The sequence below is a fragment of the Sebastes umbrosus genome, chromosome 18 (genome assembly GCF_015220745.1).
Source record: "Sebastes umbrosus isolate fSebUmb1 chromosome 18, fSebUmb1.pri, whole genome shotgun sequence".
NCBI classification, from domain to species: Eukaryota; Metazoa; Chordata; class Actinopteri; order Perciformes; family Sebastidae; genus Sebastes; species Sebastes umbrosus.
In genome coordinates this window covers 4,698,768-4,717,311 of record NC_051286.1, presented here as the reverse complement: position 1 = coordinate 4,717,311, position 18,544 = coordinate 4,698,768, and the positions used below count along the sequence as shown (strand labels likewise).

General features: G+C 37.0%; 1 protein-coding gene across 2 annotated transcripts; it reads left to right on the top strand.

The window, feature by feature from the left end:
- The first annotated feature begins 2,663 nt into the window (after positions 1 to 2,663).
- Positions 2,664 to 9,797, top strand: hsp90ab1 (heat shock protein 90, alpha (cytosolic), class B member 1). 2 transcript variants are annotated; one of them, XM_037751187.1, is made up of 12 exons: positions 2,664 to 2,820; positions 4,211 to 4,354; positions 5,256 to 5,462; positions 5,695 to 5,854; positions 6,133 to 6,266; positions 6,366 to 6,689; positions 6,782 to 6,947; positions 7,066 to 7,256; positions 7,743 to 7,890; positions 8,000 to 8,268; positions 8,815 to 9,148; positions 9,233 to 9,797. In XM_037751187.1, the coding sequence occupies exons 2-12, from the start codon at positions 4,211 to 4,213 to the stop codon at positions 9,349 to 9,351; spliced, it is 2,196 nt and encodes a 731-aa protein (XP_037607115.1). In that variant the 5' UTR covers positions 2,664 to 2,820; the 3' UTR covers positions 9,352 to 9,797. The 2 variants fall into 2 exon arrangements, with proteins under 2 accessions (XP_037607115.1, XP_037607116.1); XM_037751188.1 differs by lacking the exon at positions 9,233 to 9,797 and adding an exon at positions 8,379 to 8,409 and having other exon boundaries at positions 8,815 to 8,933.
- Positions 9,798 to 18,544: the final 8,747 nt, after the last annotated feature.

Genomic DNA, 18,544 nt, shown 5'->3' with positions numbered 1-18,544 from the left:
ATATTTGACTACGATTGAAAACTTAAAACTCAAAAATTCAAAATTGGCAAAAAAACATTTCTTTCACATTTCAAATTAACTCTAATTGTTTAACAGACCCTGATTGTTTTCCTTTCCTTACATTCTATTTGTTGTATAATTTATTTTATTTTTCATATTACTTTCATACTGTAAAATATATTTGCTGATTTTTTTGTAATGAAAAATCTGAACATGTTTATGTAACTACTGTATTTATAACTTTCTAAATAAAGTAAAGAAAAAACTACTAGTAGTAGTAATAGTAGTAGTAAATTACTACTTCTAACAATAACACCATAATTAATGTGCATAATTGCTGCTACTACTACTAATAATAATAATTATAGTAATAATAATTTGTGTGGTGTGCTATTAATATGTTGCCTAATAATTGAATAAGAGTTGCATAATAATTGTATAACAGGAGTAGATGCATCAGGTACTTTAATCAGTAAAACATTTTCAATTTGATGTAGAAATAATCACATCAGTCGTATATTATGTTATATTATTATTATATATTATATAAATATAATATAATATAATATAATAATAATATAATAATAATAATAATAATATATATAATATATTATATTATATTATATATATTGTGTTATATTATTATTAAATATGATATATATATAATAACATAATAATAATAATATAGTATAATATATAATATGATATATATATATATATATCATATTATATAAATATATATACTATATTATTATTATTATTATTATTATTATTATTATTATTATTAAGTGTTATATGACGAAGTATAATGTTACCGGTCGGTTACCATGGTGTTTTTGTTGTAGGTAATAGAACTCGGTGTGACAGCAGCTGTGCCGCGAGGGCTGCATCTGACAAGCAGTGACGTCACTTTAGGCGGGTTTTTTCATGGAAAGTGCTAGAAGAAACGAAGCACACCCTGACGGTTTGTAAATATCCATCCGTGAGATTAAAAAGATCCTCACTCTTTTGCTATAAAATAAAGGATGTAACAGTGATTTTGACTAAATATATTCATTAAATTGGAGCACATATTTTTGCCTCGATATTATATATATATAGCGACATTTTGGTCTATCCAGTATCTATCTAGTCCTATCGATTTGGCATAACCTGCCACGAGATGGCGGCAATGCTGTGCTCTGTCAGTGTGCACAGGGATGACTTTGTTAGTACATTGCAGTATTTTCTAAAGATACAAGATGTACCATTACAACCAGGTGCTTTTGGGTGCAACTTTTGTCTTGTAAAATATGCATAAAACACATAAAAAATATGCATAAAACACAGGAAAAAAAATGCATAAAACACATTACAAAATATGCAGAAAACACATAAAAAGAAATTGCATAATACATATAAAAAAATATACATAAAACACATAAGAAATACGCATAAAACACTTAAAAAAATATGCATAAAACACATTAAAGATACGCGTAAAACACATTAAAAAATATGCATAAAACTCATTAAAAATACGCATAAAACACATAAAAAAATATGCATAAAACACATTAAAAAAATATGTATAAAACACAAAAAATACGTGTAAAACACATTAAAAAATACGCATAAAACACATAAAAAAATATGCATAAAACACATTAAAAAAATATGTATAAAACACATTAAAGATACGCGTAAAACACATTAAAAAATATGCATAAAACACATAAAAAATATGCATAAAACTCATTAAAAATACGCATAAAACAAATAAAAAAACATGCATAAAACACATTAAAAATATGCATAAAACACATTCAAAATACATTTAAAACACATTAAAAATACATTTAAAACACATTAAAAATATGCATAAAACACATTCAAAATACATTTAAAACACATTAAAAATACATTTAAAACACATTAAAAATATGCATAAAACACATTAATTTTTACTTTTATTTCCAAAATAAAGAATTCAAAAATTTATTTTTTTTCCAAAATAGAGTATATAAAAAATGCATAAAACACATTAAAAAATATGTATAAAACACATAAAAAATATGCATAAAGCACATCAAAAAATATGCATAAAACACATTAAAAAATATGCATAAAACACATTAAAATTATGCATAAAACACATTAAAATATATATATAAAACACATTAAAAATATGCATAAAACACATTAAAAATATGCATAAAACACATTAAAATATATATGTAAAACACATTAAAAATATGCATAAAACACATTAAAAATATGCATAAAACACATTAAAAATATGCATAAAACACATTAAAATTATGCATAAAACACATTAAAATATATATATAAAACACATTAAAAAATATGCATAAAACACATTAAAATTATGCATAAAACACATTAAAATATATATATAAAACACATTAAAAAATATGCATAAAACACATTAAGTCTTACTATTATTTCCAAACGGCTACACATCATTCGCGCTAAGGGGTCAACATTTAATAAAATACATTGCAAATCAAGCTTATATAAGTGCTTGATTACATCAATAATATTGTGTATTATCTACCCTATTATTTACATTGATTTAAACACTCTCTGTGGTTTATAATCAGTATATTACAGTCATGTTTGTGTCTACAAACACAGACTAGTTCTAGTGGAGGATGATGGTGCACCGCGGAGGGATACCGGCCGCACACAGACTCGCTTGTGTATAAAGATTCCGGTCTGTTAAAAGGAAGTCCCTTTTCATTTCCCTGCGTCAGAGAGCAGAAGGGACTCTAATATTGGTTGCATTTCATTCAAGAAAAGTCAACGGAATAAACAAAGGTACGTACACGAATACTTCACCTACACATTACACACATTATCCTCTTTATTTTAATATGTTTTGCTACCTGAAATCCGGCTTTAATGTGATGTAAAGCACGATGCTAGATCATCGAGTCACGACGGTTAACAGCTTCACACTAACGGTTACAGCTCCACTACTGTCTCTTCTTTGTCTGTTTTAACATAATATTATATAATGTTTAATGATTACAATGTGTTGTTTGTGTGCTGGAACACGGTTATGTAAAATGCCGCACTGTTAAAGGCCCGTATTGGGTTGCAGTGAGGCAGGTGTGAGGATGAGGATGACACAATGACTCAACGGATCAAAAAACACAAGATCACCGAATAAAACCTCATTTAACACCTAAATCCTCATTTAAACATTAAATATCTAATTATTTAAGTTAATTGGTTTATATTTGATAACATTTGTCTGTTAACGTCGAGTTAATCGATATATATCTAATATAAAACACCTGATTTAGTTGATATGCATGTTTCTTTAACGGTATCTTTATACCACGTGTTTGAGGACTCCATTGTCTGTGATTCGCCGCCATGTTGGTTAACGGCTACTTCCGGCGAGCTGTAGCAACACCATGGCAACAGGCCAGGTTTATACCAAACCTGCAGGAGGGCATGATTAGATTATTATCATACCATTTCATGTGAAATGAAACTAAAGTCTTTTTTGTGAAATGAAACTTTTTTTTTTTTTTTTTTTTTAGTGGAATGAATTACACACACCTTTTTTCAAAGTTGTCTCTATAATGAGTCATTGTGTGTTTTTGTTTATCATTCCTCTTTTATATCATTTGTTTTGCACAATTTAAGACTATACAACATAACAAAAATAAAATAAAATAATATACAGTGCAGGAAGAGGCAAAAAACCACTGGGCTTATCTGAAGCCTCCACCTAGAGAGAATTAATATAAAGAAATAATATGACTACATAATAGTGATAACAAACAATTAGGAATATATATATATATATATATATATATATATATATATATATATATATATATATATATATATATATATATATATATATATATATATATAAAAAATAACAATACAGTAAATATATAAAAAAAAGACAAGTGAGTGTGTGTTACATGGAAGTGTATGGTTAGTGTTTTTGAGGAGGATATTGATTTAAATATCCATAAAGACTTCTGGGAAATCGTAACCACATTGTGAGTGGGGGAAAAAACCAACATAAAAACATATGCATGGGGGAAAAGCAATTACAAGTCAGCAATTAAATGACCCTTTTAAGCGACTTTGAAACATTTGGCAGATGAAAGGTTTATTGATCATTTTGAACTCAAGGGCTATAACCTTGCATTGCATGTTTTTTTTGTTTTTTTTTGTGCAGATGCCTGAAGAAATGCACCAAGAGGAGGAGGCTGAGACCTTTGCCTTCCAGGCAGAGATCGCTCAGCTGATGTCCCTGATCATCAACACCTTCTATTCCAACAAAGAGATCTTCCTCAGGGAGTTGATCTCCAACGCCTCTGATGTAAGGATCTGCATAATAATTTGGCTGTTTACTTTCTAGGGCTGGGATGATATGCCGATCCTCTCATTCGATTCTTGGGTGCCAATTTGATATGTATTGCAATTTTGTTAACTTTTTTTAACACTAGACCATGGGAAAAGTTGAATCATACACTACTAGGGACTTTTAATTTGAAAAATATCCAAATTAACACATTAAAATGTTTAATTTTTCAGCATGTATGTAGTCAAAGATGTCATCAAGTCAAATATCAGTCATTAATTATTCAATTTTTTCCAGCAACCTACATTTCCCTGACAAATTAGTGTTTTTTAATTTACAAGGGACCTTTTAATGTTTTATACTGCTGGTGACTATAATCCAATCAATCTTATTTCCATATGTATTTTGTATTTACAGCTCCCTTTGTTCACACCTAATTTGAAAACCGGACATAGTCACACATGTATACTTCGCCAAGTCCGTCTCTAGCTCTCCCGTCAGCTCCGTTCTCTTTATACATCCATGGTCAGCTCCATCGGGGCCGTTTGAATGCAGAGTTGGCAAGCAGCTTTAGCCGTGATGTCTAGCTCTGCTTTTCCCGGTAATGTGTGAAACCCAAAGTGTTTCCATACTTATACTGTATGTGTAGTGTTAACCACTTTGGATTTAAAATGTGAGGGTGCAGGTCGTATCCACGCAGGCCCTTCACCGCTTTCTGCGGTTCGTTTTGGTTGACTGATACGAAACGGACATGATATCAAGTCACTCAGACTACCTCCGTACCTATTTTTCCTCTATTACTTTGTTATGATAGCATTTAATGATGCGTGTAGTGGTAGTTGTTAGTTATGATTCTTCAAAATAGATTTTGACCTCGCATGCTTTCAAAATGGTACCTAAAGTCTTTGTGTTTTTATAGGCTTTGGACAAAATCCGCTATCAAAGCTTGACCGACCCCACCACGATGGACTCTGGCAAGGAACTGAAAATTGACATCATCCCCAACAAAGAGGAGCGCACCCTGACCATCATCGACACTGGAATCGGCATGACTAAAGCCGACCTGATTAACAACCTGGGAACCATCGCCAAGTCTGGCACCAAGGCCTTCATGGAGGCCCTGCAGGTACTACAGTGGAACATGATCTAGATGTGACAAAAGGGCACATGACAAGAACTGTAGTATTAAATTGCAACACCTAAATGTTGATTAAATATGCATCTGGCACATTGACATAGCAGCTGTAGCCTTCTTATTTTTCTCAAGTTGAAATACTGAAAGTCCTGGTTCTAAACTATTAAGTTGAAAAGACTATTTTGACTCCTATATCCTGAATATATAATTGTGTCCCCTCTAGGCTGGAGCTGATATTTCCATGATCGGTCAGTTTGGTGTGGGTTTCTACTCCGCCTACCTAACCGCCGAGAGGGTAGTTGTCATCACCAAACACAATGACGATGAGCAGTACGCCTGGGAGTCCTCTGCCGGAGGTTCCTTCACAGTCAAGGTCGACACCGGTACGTTTCCTGGCACAGTTAGAGAATCAAAGCAGTTGAGATGGCATCATTTGACCTTTTGATTATGCGGTTTACATGGGTTTATGACATGCTAGTGCTATAATCACACCTGGCACAGTGATTGCATTGTTTAGCTAGTTGCTGCCACTGTTTTTTGAGAGGCCTTAACATCGAACTCTGTAAACTTATTTTATTAAGATATTTGATATCATGGAGCAACTTTATTTGCCATTAGCCAGGTCTTTTGTGTGCTCATGGCTGTACATTTCTGCTCACAGGCGAGCCCATTGGACGTGGAACAAGGATCATCCTGCACCTGAAGGATGACCAGACAGAGTACATCGAGGAGAAGAGGATCAAGGAAATTGTAAAGAAGCACTCTCAGTTCATCGGCTACCCGATCACCCTCTTCGTAAGTATTGCATTTTGACTTTTTTTTTTTTTTAGTTTTGGCTAGTTAAAAACTGTTTGCATATCAGTGAAGTTAAACTCTTTTATTTTTGATTCGCAGGTGGAGAAGGAGCGCGACAAGGAGATCAGCGACGACGAGGGAGAGGAGGAGAAGGCCGAGAAAGAGGAGAAGGAGGAGAAAGAGGAAAAAGAGGAGGGCGAGGACAAGCCAAAGATCGAGGACGTGGGCTCGGACGACGAGGAGGACTCCAAAGACAAGGACAAGAAGAAAAAGAAGAAGATCAAGGAGAAGTACATCGACGAGGAGGAGCTGAACAAGACCAAGCCCATCTGGACCAGGAACCCCGACGACATCACAAACGAGGAGTACGGCGAGTTCTACAAGAGTCTGACCAACGACTGGGAGGATCACCTGGCTGTCAAGGTAAACGGTGCAACGCAAAATCAGCTGTTGGAACGGTTCATATGCGGCTGAAAATGAAGTCAAACTAAGGTGAATTATTTTCTTCTTTGCAGCACTTCTCAGTGGAGGGCCAGCTGGAGTTCAGGGCTCTGCTCTTTGTCCCCCGCCGCGCACCTTTTGACCTCTTTGAGAACAAGAAAAAGAAGAATAACATCAAGCTGTACGTCAGGAGAGTCTTCATCATGGACAACTGTGAAGAGCTCATCCCAGAGTACCTGAGTAAGTTCACTTGGTCTGTTCTACATCACTACACTATTTGAGTTAATAGAGATGATGCAAAGGCTGAATAAAATGCTCCGATGGCTCCATTAACCTGTGTTTTCTGTTTCATCTCCAGACTTTGTCCGTGGTGTGGTCGACTCCGAGGACCTGCCCCTGAACATCTCCAGAGAAATGCTGCAGCAGAGCAAAATCCTCAAGGTCATCCGCAAGAACATCGTCAAGAAGTGTCTGGAGCTCTTTGCCGAGCTGGCCGAGGACAAGGAGAACTACAAGAAGTTCTACGAGGGTTTCTCCAAGAACATCAAGGTATCAGAAATAAACATGCATTCATTTAAAAAAATATATATATAATCTCTGAAGTTTGTAATGAAAGTTCCTCTTTCATAATGCACTCCTTATGTCTTCAGTGCATCTCCATGGATTCATAAGGTTTACCCTTTATTCTTTAATCTAGCTGTACCCGCTGGCTTTCGAAGGCAGTCTAGTCATAGCTTTGTTATTGGCCATTAAAAGCACCACATAGCTGTAGTATATTCTCAACCATTTAACAATCGTGCAGTTGTGCATCGCTTGGTTAAGTGTACACAACTCTTGTGTATACTACACTTGGTGCTTTGCTTATATGCAGTAGATTAGTCACTTTAGTGCTGTAGATCAGTTACTTTAGTAACTCGCAAGACAATGCAACATGAAATATTGACATATTTAATGATTTTCATCCAAAATTTAGCTGGCGTTGTTTTTGGGATTGCTTTTGAATGAGAGTTTGATCATAATTTTGTTCATCTGTAGCTGGGCATCCACGAGGACTCTCAAAACCGCAAGAAGCTGTCAGAGCTGCTGCGTTACCACAGCTCCCAGTCTGGAGACGAGACCACCTCCCTCACAGAGTACCTGACCCGCATGAAGGAGAACCAGAAGTCCATCTACTACATCACTGGTGCGTTTGTCTCCTAGAAAAGCTGATTTTTAGTAGGTTACTTATAAGCCAACGGTATTAAATCGATCAGGATAACACTTACCGTCATTTACTTACTCGACTTCTTTAGGCGAGAGCAAGGACCAGGTGGCCAACTCCGCCTTCGTCGAGCGCGTACGCAAGCGTGGCTTCGAGGTCCTGTACATGACAGAGCCCATCGACGAGTACTGCGTCCAGCAGTTGAAGGAGTTCGACGGCAAGAGCCTGGTCTCCGTCACCAAGGAGGGTCTGGAGCTGCCAGAGGACGAGGAGGAGAAGAAAAAGATGGAGGAGGATAAGGCGAAGTTCGAGAACCTCTGCAAGCTCATGAAAGAGATCCTTGACAAGAAAGTGGAGAAGGTCGGTAACTCTAATGAGGCGATATTAATGTTTAATTTCCCTTCATGCTGCAGGATTTTAGGTTCTTATGAAATCACAACTACAGTTGCTGGTGTTTTGTTTGGAAACAGGTGCCCTAACTGGTCCTAGCTTTGTATTCTGGTGAGTTTTATAGCGCTGCAAGGAGACCCCGCAAGACTTCTGTGTGTCGTGAATGCATTTTTGATTAGTGACGGGTTCCAAATGATTGTGAAGATGTTGAGTTAAGACCCTTAAGTGCGACTTCTGAGTGTGATCTAACAGATGCCTGTTTTTTTTACATGATTGGTTTAACAGAATGTGAAACTACAATTTGACATGAGTTGAAGTTTAACTATTTTACTGCAGAATGTGTGTGAATATAAAAGTAGTCAAAGACATTGAAGATGTGGCCATGCTGGTGTGTTGAGCATTTATTTCTAACATGATTGTTCTGCATGTTTTTATTAACTTTAGATTAGGTCAGCCTGCCTTTCAAACACTATGCATGTTAAGTCTAAATGTCCTCTGTCCGGCTGTCTCTACCAGGTGACCGTGTCCAACAGACTGGTGTCCTCACCCTGCTGTATCGTGACCAGCACTTACGGCTGGACGGCCAACATGGAGCGTATCATGAAGGCCCAGGCACTCAGGGACAACTCCACCATGGGCTACATGATGGCCAAGAAACATCTGGAGGTCAACCCCGACCACCCCATCGTGGAGACTCTCCGGCAGAAGGCCGACGCCGACAAGAACGACAAGGCTGTGAAGGACCTGGTCATCCTGCTGTTCGAAACCGCGCTGCTGTCCTCAGGCTTCTCCCTGGACGACCCACAGACCCACTCCAACCGCATCTACAGAATGATTAAGCTCGGACTGGGTAAGGAGACAAACACAATCAATATTAGTCTTTAAATGCCGTTAACTTGTATTGATCTCTAACAAATAACTCCTGTTCCTGTAGGTATCGATGACGACGACGTCCCCGTGGAAGAGGTCACCACCGTAACCGTCCCAGATGAGATTCCTCCCCTAGAAGGCGAAGGTGAAGACGATGCTTCACGCATGGAGGAGGTCGATTAAACCAACCCCGCCCCCCAGATTTCTAACACTTTAGCCTCACTTTTCAATTGTTCATCCTTAAAACTGCAGTTACTGCAAAAACAAAGTCATTCATGTTGTGTGGTGGACCAGTGTTGCTCTTGCGTCCGGAGCGTTACTCTGCAAGACCTTTTTAAGAAAAGCAGTTTTTTCGGTTTTTGCTGTATAAGTTCATGGTGACAACACATGTTGTTTTAAAACGAGTACCCTGTTGCACTGAGTTTTAAATGTTGGAGCGGTAGACGTGTGAACATGGGAATGGTACATTCCATTATCAGATCAGGTCTGGTGGCGGGTTCGGGGAGGTTCTGCTCATGTGCAACACTGCACGCTGCATGGAGAGAGGACTGTATGATTCCTTTGCCTGAGTCCAGGCTTGTCTGTATTCCAAGTCTTGTTTTGCAAAAAATTAAAGATGTAATACCTTATGTTTTTGTCTTGGTTATATTTATGCTTTCTATGAGCATACTATTTTAGTATGCCAGAAAAAGATTGACTGAAATTAAAATATATACATTACCCCTAGTAAAGTGAAATCTTATACTTACAGTTGAATTGAGGCGTTATTGATGTTACAGAGCTGTCCGTCAACTTCAGGTGAAAGTTTTCATTACTACCGCATTGCATTGTGGGATATTTATGCTAGCGTTGCTCCGGAAATGGTATGCAATTCGCTTACTATCAGTTTCGGATATACTAAAATATCTCACGTACTGTATTTGCGTACTAAATGCCAAAAATACCAGCATGCTATTCTGACACACAATCCTCTGCGCAGCGGCTATATGAGCAAGAGGGTCAAAGTTCAAGACACATTGTAATGAAGAAGTATGTCCCAATAGTATTCATACTATAATATACTAAGTATGTCAGCTTTATTGTGTCTCCTTACACCATTTTACATCAACATCCTTCAACTACATACACATTTTGTGGGGTTTTCAAAGGGAGCAGTTCATTTTATTTGACTAATAATTATCATTTGGGAACGTTTGACTTTATGTTTTGGGCTGTTCCTCCAGGTGACCACTAGGTGGGGACATCCTCCATAAGTTACAAGTACTGCAGTATCAAAGGTAGTTTCAGAGGTTTTCACAGAAATGTCCCATGTATATTTGTATCAGGTGGATTATAAACACACTAAATCTAAAGCAGTTTGGTTAAGTAATGTGTTCACGAAAAAGAAAAGCGACTAACCAGTATATTAACCCTTAAATGTCTGGTGTAGCAGTGATGCTATGGTAGACATTTCTACAAAACATTAAATAACTTTTGGAACTGTTTGATGGAAAAAGTTGTAGTTGCTTCACATGGAGCTCCAAAACCCCTAAATACAACTTTTCACATAGAAAAAAAAAAATTCTTGGTTGACTATTGAGTTATTCAATAAAACTAGTTTTTTCACTGGCTTTTTTTTTTTTTTTAATTAAAAAATACCTTTTACTTAAAGACTTTAGCTTAAATGTTTTTTTTAAATATATATTTATTTATATATTTATATATATATATATATATATATATATATATATATATACAAATGTATATTTAAAAAATATATATATAATAAAAATAAAGCTATAATATATACACTCACCGGCCACTTTATTAGGTACACCTTGCTAGTACCGGGTGGTCTTCTGCTGCTGTAGCCCATCTGCTTCAAGGTTGGACGTGTTGTGCGTTCAGAGATGGTATTCTGCATACCTTGGTTGTAACGAGTGGTTATTTGAGTTACTGTTGCCTTTCTATCATCTCCAACCACTCTGCCCATTCTCCTCTGACCTCTGACATCAACAAGGCATTTCCGTCCACACAACTGCCGCTCACTGGATATGTTCTCTTGTTCGGACCATTCTCTGTAAACCCTAGAGATGGTTGTGCGTGAAAATCCCAGTAGATCAGCAGTTTTTGAAATACTCAGACCAGCCCGTCTGGCACCAACAACCATGCCACGGTCAAAGTCACTTAAATCCCCTTTCTTCCCCATTCTGATGCTCGGTTTGAACTTCAGCAAGTCGTCTTCACCACGTCTAGATGACTAAATGCATTGAGTTACTGCCATGTGATTGGCTGATTAGCTATTTGTGTTAACAAGCAATTGAACAGGTGTCCCTAGAGTGTATATTATTATTATTATTATATATATATATATATATTATTTTATATATATATATAAAATACAATTAAAACACCCCCTGGTCGAATCTGCTTAAGTGTCCAGTCTGTGTAAATTCTCAAAATGATAGCAAATGCAACCACATGACACCAAAGCTGCCTGATCAAAATATAAGTCATATAGTAATACATAGTAATAGAAAAGCTCCTCGAAATAACCTTTAATTGGTTACAATTCCTATGGCAGTCTGGTGCTAATGTTGTGACCTATCATTAGGCCCTGCAGTGGTTATCAGGCCGTGCTCGAGTCTGACAGGTGACACTATTCTCTAACCCTGACCTTCTTTGAAACCCACGCTTACCACACAAACACACTGTGTCCCCACTGGCGTGTTTAACCTGGAATTAGATTAAATTGCATTATGTTTGACATCAAAAATGTGGTGTCAAGTAAACATGTTGTACAAATGTCACACATCTTATCAGTTGTCAGGAAATGTAGAAATGCTCGTTCATTCACAAATTTTTAACTTCCACAAAATGTAAAACAAATCAGCAACATGTGATTAAAGCAATAATTTGTCACGTGGGCAGAATCATGTTATAAAATGCAGCCATAAACTGAATACGCGCGAGTTTCTTTTAAAGTGTGAGACATCATCAGCTGAACTCTTTGGGGGAAATGTGAAATATATAGTTTTCCTGGAAGTCATGTGTTTTCGTGCTAGTTCGAGGGGGCGGCGGCAGCGTTTTCTGCTCTCATCAGTAAAAACAGTCATGAGTGGGCGTCTGACCCTCCTGAACACACTCGCTCACACTCGCTCACAGTCAGAGTGATAGTGGGGAACTTCAGCTGTGTCATTCAGAAACACGATGAACACCGTCGTGTTTCTGTGACACCTCTAACGCCTCCTTCACTTGACCACCTTTAATTTGCTGCGTCTACAAATCAGTTGCATAATGGAAGAGAATTTATCAGCTTATATTGATGTACAAGTTTTGACTATATTATGGAAATTAATGTAAAAAATAATGTGTTTTACACGTGTTAACAATGTAAATCTAGACATTTTACTCTACTATTCTATGTTGAGTTTCAAAGATCAGAAAAAAATGAACATTTTAGAGTCTATATTTCCATGACTAGAAATATTACAGACTCCAGCTCTGGATAAAGATCATGTGAAATGATCGAAAGCTCCAGAACAGCTACTAAATTCTACTAAATCATTGTGTTTATTGTGGAGGGGGGTGTCTGCATAATTTGGCTATATAGTGTAAGTTTACTTAACATTGTAAAGACTGTCAAGGAGTAGTTTTAACCTAAATTTAAATTAAAAAAACCCCGAAAACAAACACATATTGACCTGAAACACTCACAAGATTTTGTCTTTTAAAAGGTACACTGTGTAAGATTTGGCGACATCTAGTGGTGTGGTTGCAGATTGCAACCAACTGAGTACCCCTCCGCTCACTCCTCCCTTTCTGAGACTGTGGTAACGAGTGCAAATCGATTAAAATATTTAATCGCATTATTATCCATAGTTAATCGTGATTAATCGCATTTTATCTGTTCAAAATGTACCTTAAAGGGAGATTTGTCAAGTATTTAATACTCTTATCAACATGGGAGTGAACAAATATGTTTGCTTTATGCAAATGTATGTATATATTTATTATTGGAAATCAATTAACAACACAAAACAATGACAGATATTGTCCAGAAACCCTCACAGGTACTGCATTTAGCATAAAACAATATGCTCAAATCATAACATGGCAAACTGCAGCCCAACAGGCAACAACAGCTGTCAGTGTGTCAGTGTGCTGACTTGACTATGACTTGCCCCAAACTGCATGTGATTATCATAAAGTAGGCATGTCTGTAAAGGGGAGACTCGTGGGTACCCATAGAACCCATTTACATTCACATATCTTGAGGTCAGAGGTCAAGGGACCCCTTTGAAAATGGCAATGACAGTTTAGTTTGGAGCGTTATTTAACCTCCTTTGTGACGAGCTAGTATGACTTTTTTTTTTCTATAGTTTCATATGATACCAGTATCTTCACTCTAGCTTCTCTACATTTGCATAAAGCAGCATATTTGCCCACTCCCATGTTGATAAGAGTATTTGACAAATCTCCCTTTAAGGTACATTTTGAACAGACGATGTAGATAGACGATTAACTCCGGAAAGTCATGTGATTAATCAAGATTAAATATTTTAATCTATTGACAGCTCTAGTTTTTTTTTTAGAAAACTACAAATGCAAATATTGGAAACTGATTGTAGACTTGAAAGAGCGGCCTCAGTCTGCAGTAAAGCTCTCTGTCTGGCTGGCTGGTGGAAATTTCCTGGTTAAGTTCATCAACAGTCAGCGCAGGTTTCCCTCATGAAGTTGAAAGGTGCATCTGGTCTCACTTTGCCATTGTTTCAACAAAAGACTTCCTGTGGAAACATTTGACTCCTGTGTGTGTAAATCTGCTCTCAAACCAACCCACAAGTGCATTAATTGGGGGGGGGGGGGGTTCCTGGTGTTTCAGTGGGCCGGTGTGTAACATTTTGCTTTCGGTGTCACACTTCTTGTGACCTTTGTATCCTGTCATCTCTTCTCTCTGAACTGTTGGTCTCGTTCGCAGAAATGCCAAGAAATCAGATTCAAGATTTGTCAAATGAAAGACAGCATGTCCTACTTAAAAAGGGAGTTATATACGTGTGTCTCTATATCTGTACCTCTCAGTGTGTCAGTGTCTCCTGTGATGATAACTGAGAAGAGAGCGGGTTTTCTATCACTGATGATCTGCAGATAACACCAGATAAAAAGGTGTAGCTTGGCATTACAGTGTATTCGCTGCAACCACACCATCCTGCAGGGCTGCAAAAAGCGTTGTGATTACGTTTCCATGACATTTACAATTACTACTCATGATCTGAAACGACTTTGTTGCGCACATCGGGCACAGTGTTACTTCTCATATTTGACAGCAGTTAGTAAAAAAGAGCAGGATTAACACCCACGTACACTGAGTAGGAAGGAAGCAAGATGAAGAGAAACCTATCATGAAGTATAAAACGCTGCAACCCACGACCTTTATGACTGGAGTCACACATGATGGTCACACTGTGTTTGTGTTCCACATGTACAGTAAAAGGAGTGCGTGGTGGTGGCAGCCTAAAGGTTAGAAAAAAGCGGTCTCGTGGTCTACAATGCTGCTCGTTTTAGACCCCCAAAAACAATCTGAAGGAGAAGTTCAACGGCTTCTTTGGTTTCCTGCTGATGATCAGATGAGACGATTGATATCTGTCTCGTGTTTGTAGTGTTAAGGGCACGGTCGGTCACACATGCGTACGGCTGCATGGGTTTGAAAACAATGTCTAATTATTTTGACTGATATTGTAATTGCGATATTAGAGGGAATGATACATTTTACGTAATTATTCTCATTTCCACTGAAATACATTAAAATGTGAAGATGTTTTCTTAAACCTTCCTGTTGTCCTCGGGTCAAATTTGACCCGTTTTCAAACTTCATTATATCATAAATAAGGATTTCTTTAATCTAATTGCCCCAAAATAACGTGATAATACATCAACATTAGGTTCCTCTGATAATAACTTTAGTCAAAATAATTCACAATATCTGCTTTTTTTATACTAAAAAATTAGGTATAATTTCACAGAAATTAGGTTTATTAACCTTAATTCCCCCCAAAAAAGTGTAAAACTTAATAATTAGGAATGAAGTTGGCCAAAAAGGTCACAGAATTGGGTGATAGTTTATACTGTATGCTTTATAAAAACCAGACCGGGTTATATTTGACCCGGGAAGACAAAAGTTGCATGGTTGACGGACGGGAAGACAACAGGAGGGTTAAGCATGCAGAATATGATGTGTAGGCCAGGACATCTCTGCAGCACCACAATGTTTCATTTTAAATGGTATTTTGACACACATTTAGCCTTTAACAAATATGGCAATTATAACAAATATTGCGATTTAAACAAATATTGCGATTTAATGCTCTCCCCCAGTACCGGACCAACTCCAAAAACTCCGACAGACACAAAAACATGAGCCGAAAAAACACCAAAGCCATCCACTAGAGACAAACAAAAGCAAGGCTAGGAGATCAGAATGTGTATTCATCAGTAAAGATCGTCATGACGTGTTCAGTGTGCACGGCTCACAGTCTGTGGTCTGTGATATCTAAAATGAAATCCACATTTCATTTTAGATATTGTGGCACCATAAAGGATTTAACGTTTATGACATTTGTGACAACGTCAACAAACATGTCACAAGCTTCCAGAAACTTTCCACTTACAAGGTCGTGACTATGATAAACACGACCCCGTTTGAAGGCACCAAAAGCTACGCTTCCGCCATTTTGGACTGAAAGCGACTACCGGACGCCAGTAAAACGTCCGCCTAAAAAGTGCCGTAGAAAAGTAAAACAAAATTATTCCTGTTCTATTGTCATATTCTACTGAAATGGTCTGTGTTGAACAATAAAATATTATAAATATAAGAAGCATTTTCAGTCCAAAATGCGGCAAAAAACTAAAAAACAAGAGTTTCTTTATTAAACTTTGGACTGAACCAGGCTAGCTGTTTCCTCTGTCTCCAGTCTTTGTGCTACACTAAATTAGTTAGCAGTAGCCTCATATTTAGCGTCCAAACATGTCGCCAAAGTGTTATCAATGTTTTCATCTATCTCTCAGCAAGAAAGCTAATAAAAGTTCTAACCAAAATGTAACTTTTCCGGCCTTTGACCAAGCCATGAATCCTCCTACAGTCCAGCTGCTCTGTGAGGTAATAACAAAACACAAAGATTGTTCCGGGAAGCTCCCGAGTCATGCTCGGCATTGCCAAAACAGTCAGATCCTGATGCTGGCTAATAGAAGTTAGAATGGAAACACTCATCCCTGCAGTCAGAGCAAGAGCCCAGAGTGACTGGTGGTTGGGGGTTGAAACCAGAGGTCTTCATATCTATCCCCCCCATATCTCTTGTTTGACTACAGACGCTGGCACTGTGACGCACTACTCCAGACCAGATAGGGTAAGTCGTTGTGAAATGAGAGGTGCGGGGAAATCCCCCCCATCGAGCAGCTGTGAGATTGATAACCCAGGGGGAAATGTTTTCTTGCACTTCACAGTCAAACACGGTCTTCAGTTTGATGTTCAGTGAATCATAATAGTGGTCTGGTTTATGAATCAGTGTTGAATGCAAAGAGCAGCTCAGACATCTTTGTTTCGAAAATAACATTATGCTGCCTTTTCTTGATAAGACCGGAGAGAGTGGAAGGAATATGGACAGATGGCAGAGAGGAAAACCTACTTAAGAGTATTTGCAGATGACACCCTACTCTATATAGATGTTAGTCGTGTTAATGGGAGCTCCCTTTACTCCCTTGAAAACGGCATCAATTTATGCAGAACCCAAATTTTCCCGATTCGACTGTTATCAGGCAATGAAATAGACGTTATCAGTCACTATAAGAACCATAGATGTGGGTCATTAGGGGCCTACTATGTTGTAAAAGTAAAAGTGAAACTTCAAAGCAACACGTTCTAACACGTTGTAGAACTGAATGAAAGGTCACGTTTTGAACACAAACAAAAAGACTTCTTTAGGTTTAGGCAACAAAACTACACCTTCTTTAGGTTTAGGCAACAAAACTACAACTTCTTTAGGTTTAGGAAACACAAAAAAACAGGTTTAGGCAAAAAGAAATACAACTTATTTTGGCACCAAAACTACAAAACTACAAAACTACTTGTTTAGGCACCAAAACTACAACTTCTTTAGGTTTAGGCAACAAAACTACAACTACTTTAGGTTTAGGCAATACAACTACAACTTCTTTAGGTTTAGGCAACAAAACTACAACTACTTTAGGTTTAGGCAATAAAACTACAACTTCTTTAGGTTTAGGCAACAAAACTACAACTTCTTTAGGTTTAGGCAATGAAACTACAACTTATTTAGGTTTAGGCAATAAAACTACACCTTTAGGTTTAGGCAACAAAACTACAACTTCTTTAGGTTTAGGAAACACAAAAAAAACAGGTTTAGGCTAAAAGAAATACAACTTATTTAGGTTTAGGCAACAAAACTACAACTTCTTTAGATTTAGACAACAAAACTTCAACTTCTTTAGGTTTAGGCAACAAAACTACAACTTCTTTAAGTTTAGGCAAATGAACTGCAACTTCTTTAGGATTAGGCAACAGAACTACAACTGTTCTAGGTTTAGGCATTCAAACTACAACTTCTTTAGGTTTAGGCAACAAAACTACAACTTCTTTAGGTTTAGGCAATAAAAACTACAACTTCTTTAGGGTTAGGGTTACAATAAAGATTTTTCCGTAACGTGGCGATGTCACCAAGTGAATGAAACAGCTTTTCCTTTTTCTCTCCTTTATTTTTAGGTTGAGTTGCAGGTTCATTTCACTTTAGTGATTAGCCATTAGCCATTAGGCGTTAGGTGAAAAACCTTTCAAACAGAAAAAATACAGAAAAGAAAATATTCACATTATTACCAAGTATAAATAAGAACAAAGAGAGACTATGCAAAATTCATTACTCCTTATTTAAGTTAATACACACACTCCCATTAAATGTCTCATGTCAAATACAAATAAGCCTTAACATAAAGGTAATATATATATGTTTATATATACATACATACATATATATATATATATACACATATACACACACACACACATATATACATATGTGCATTATATTATTTTATTTAATTACTATTTTTAATTATTTAATTAAGCACAAAGTATCTTATATTTCATAATTACTTTTGAGTTCAGCAATCCTAAACTACATTTCCCATAAGCCCCCACAATCCACCGCGCCTCTCACCGCGTCATCCACCGGACACTCAAAACAAACAAAGTCAACCACCGGCACAAACAGACGGACTGAAACACCAGCAACAGCGATCAGTCTCTCAGAGTGCTTCAGTCTCCTTACCGGCTGCCTCTCACTCTTTGTAGATGTTCTTTACCACATAGTTTTCTGCAGATTGCAGTCCT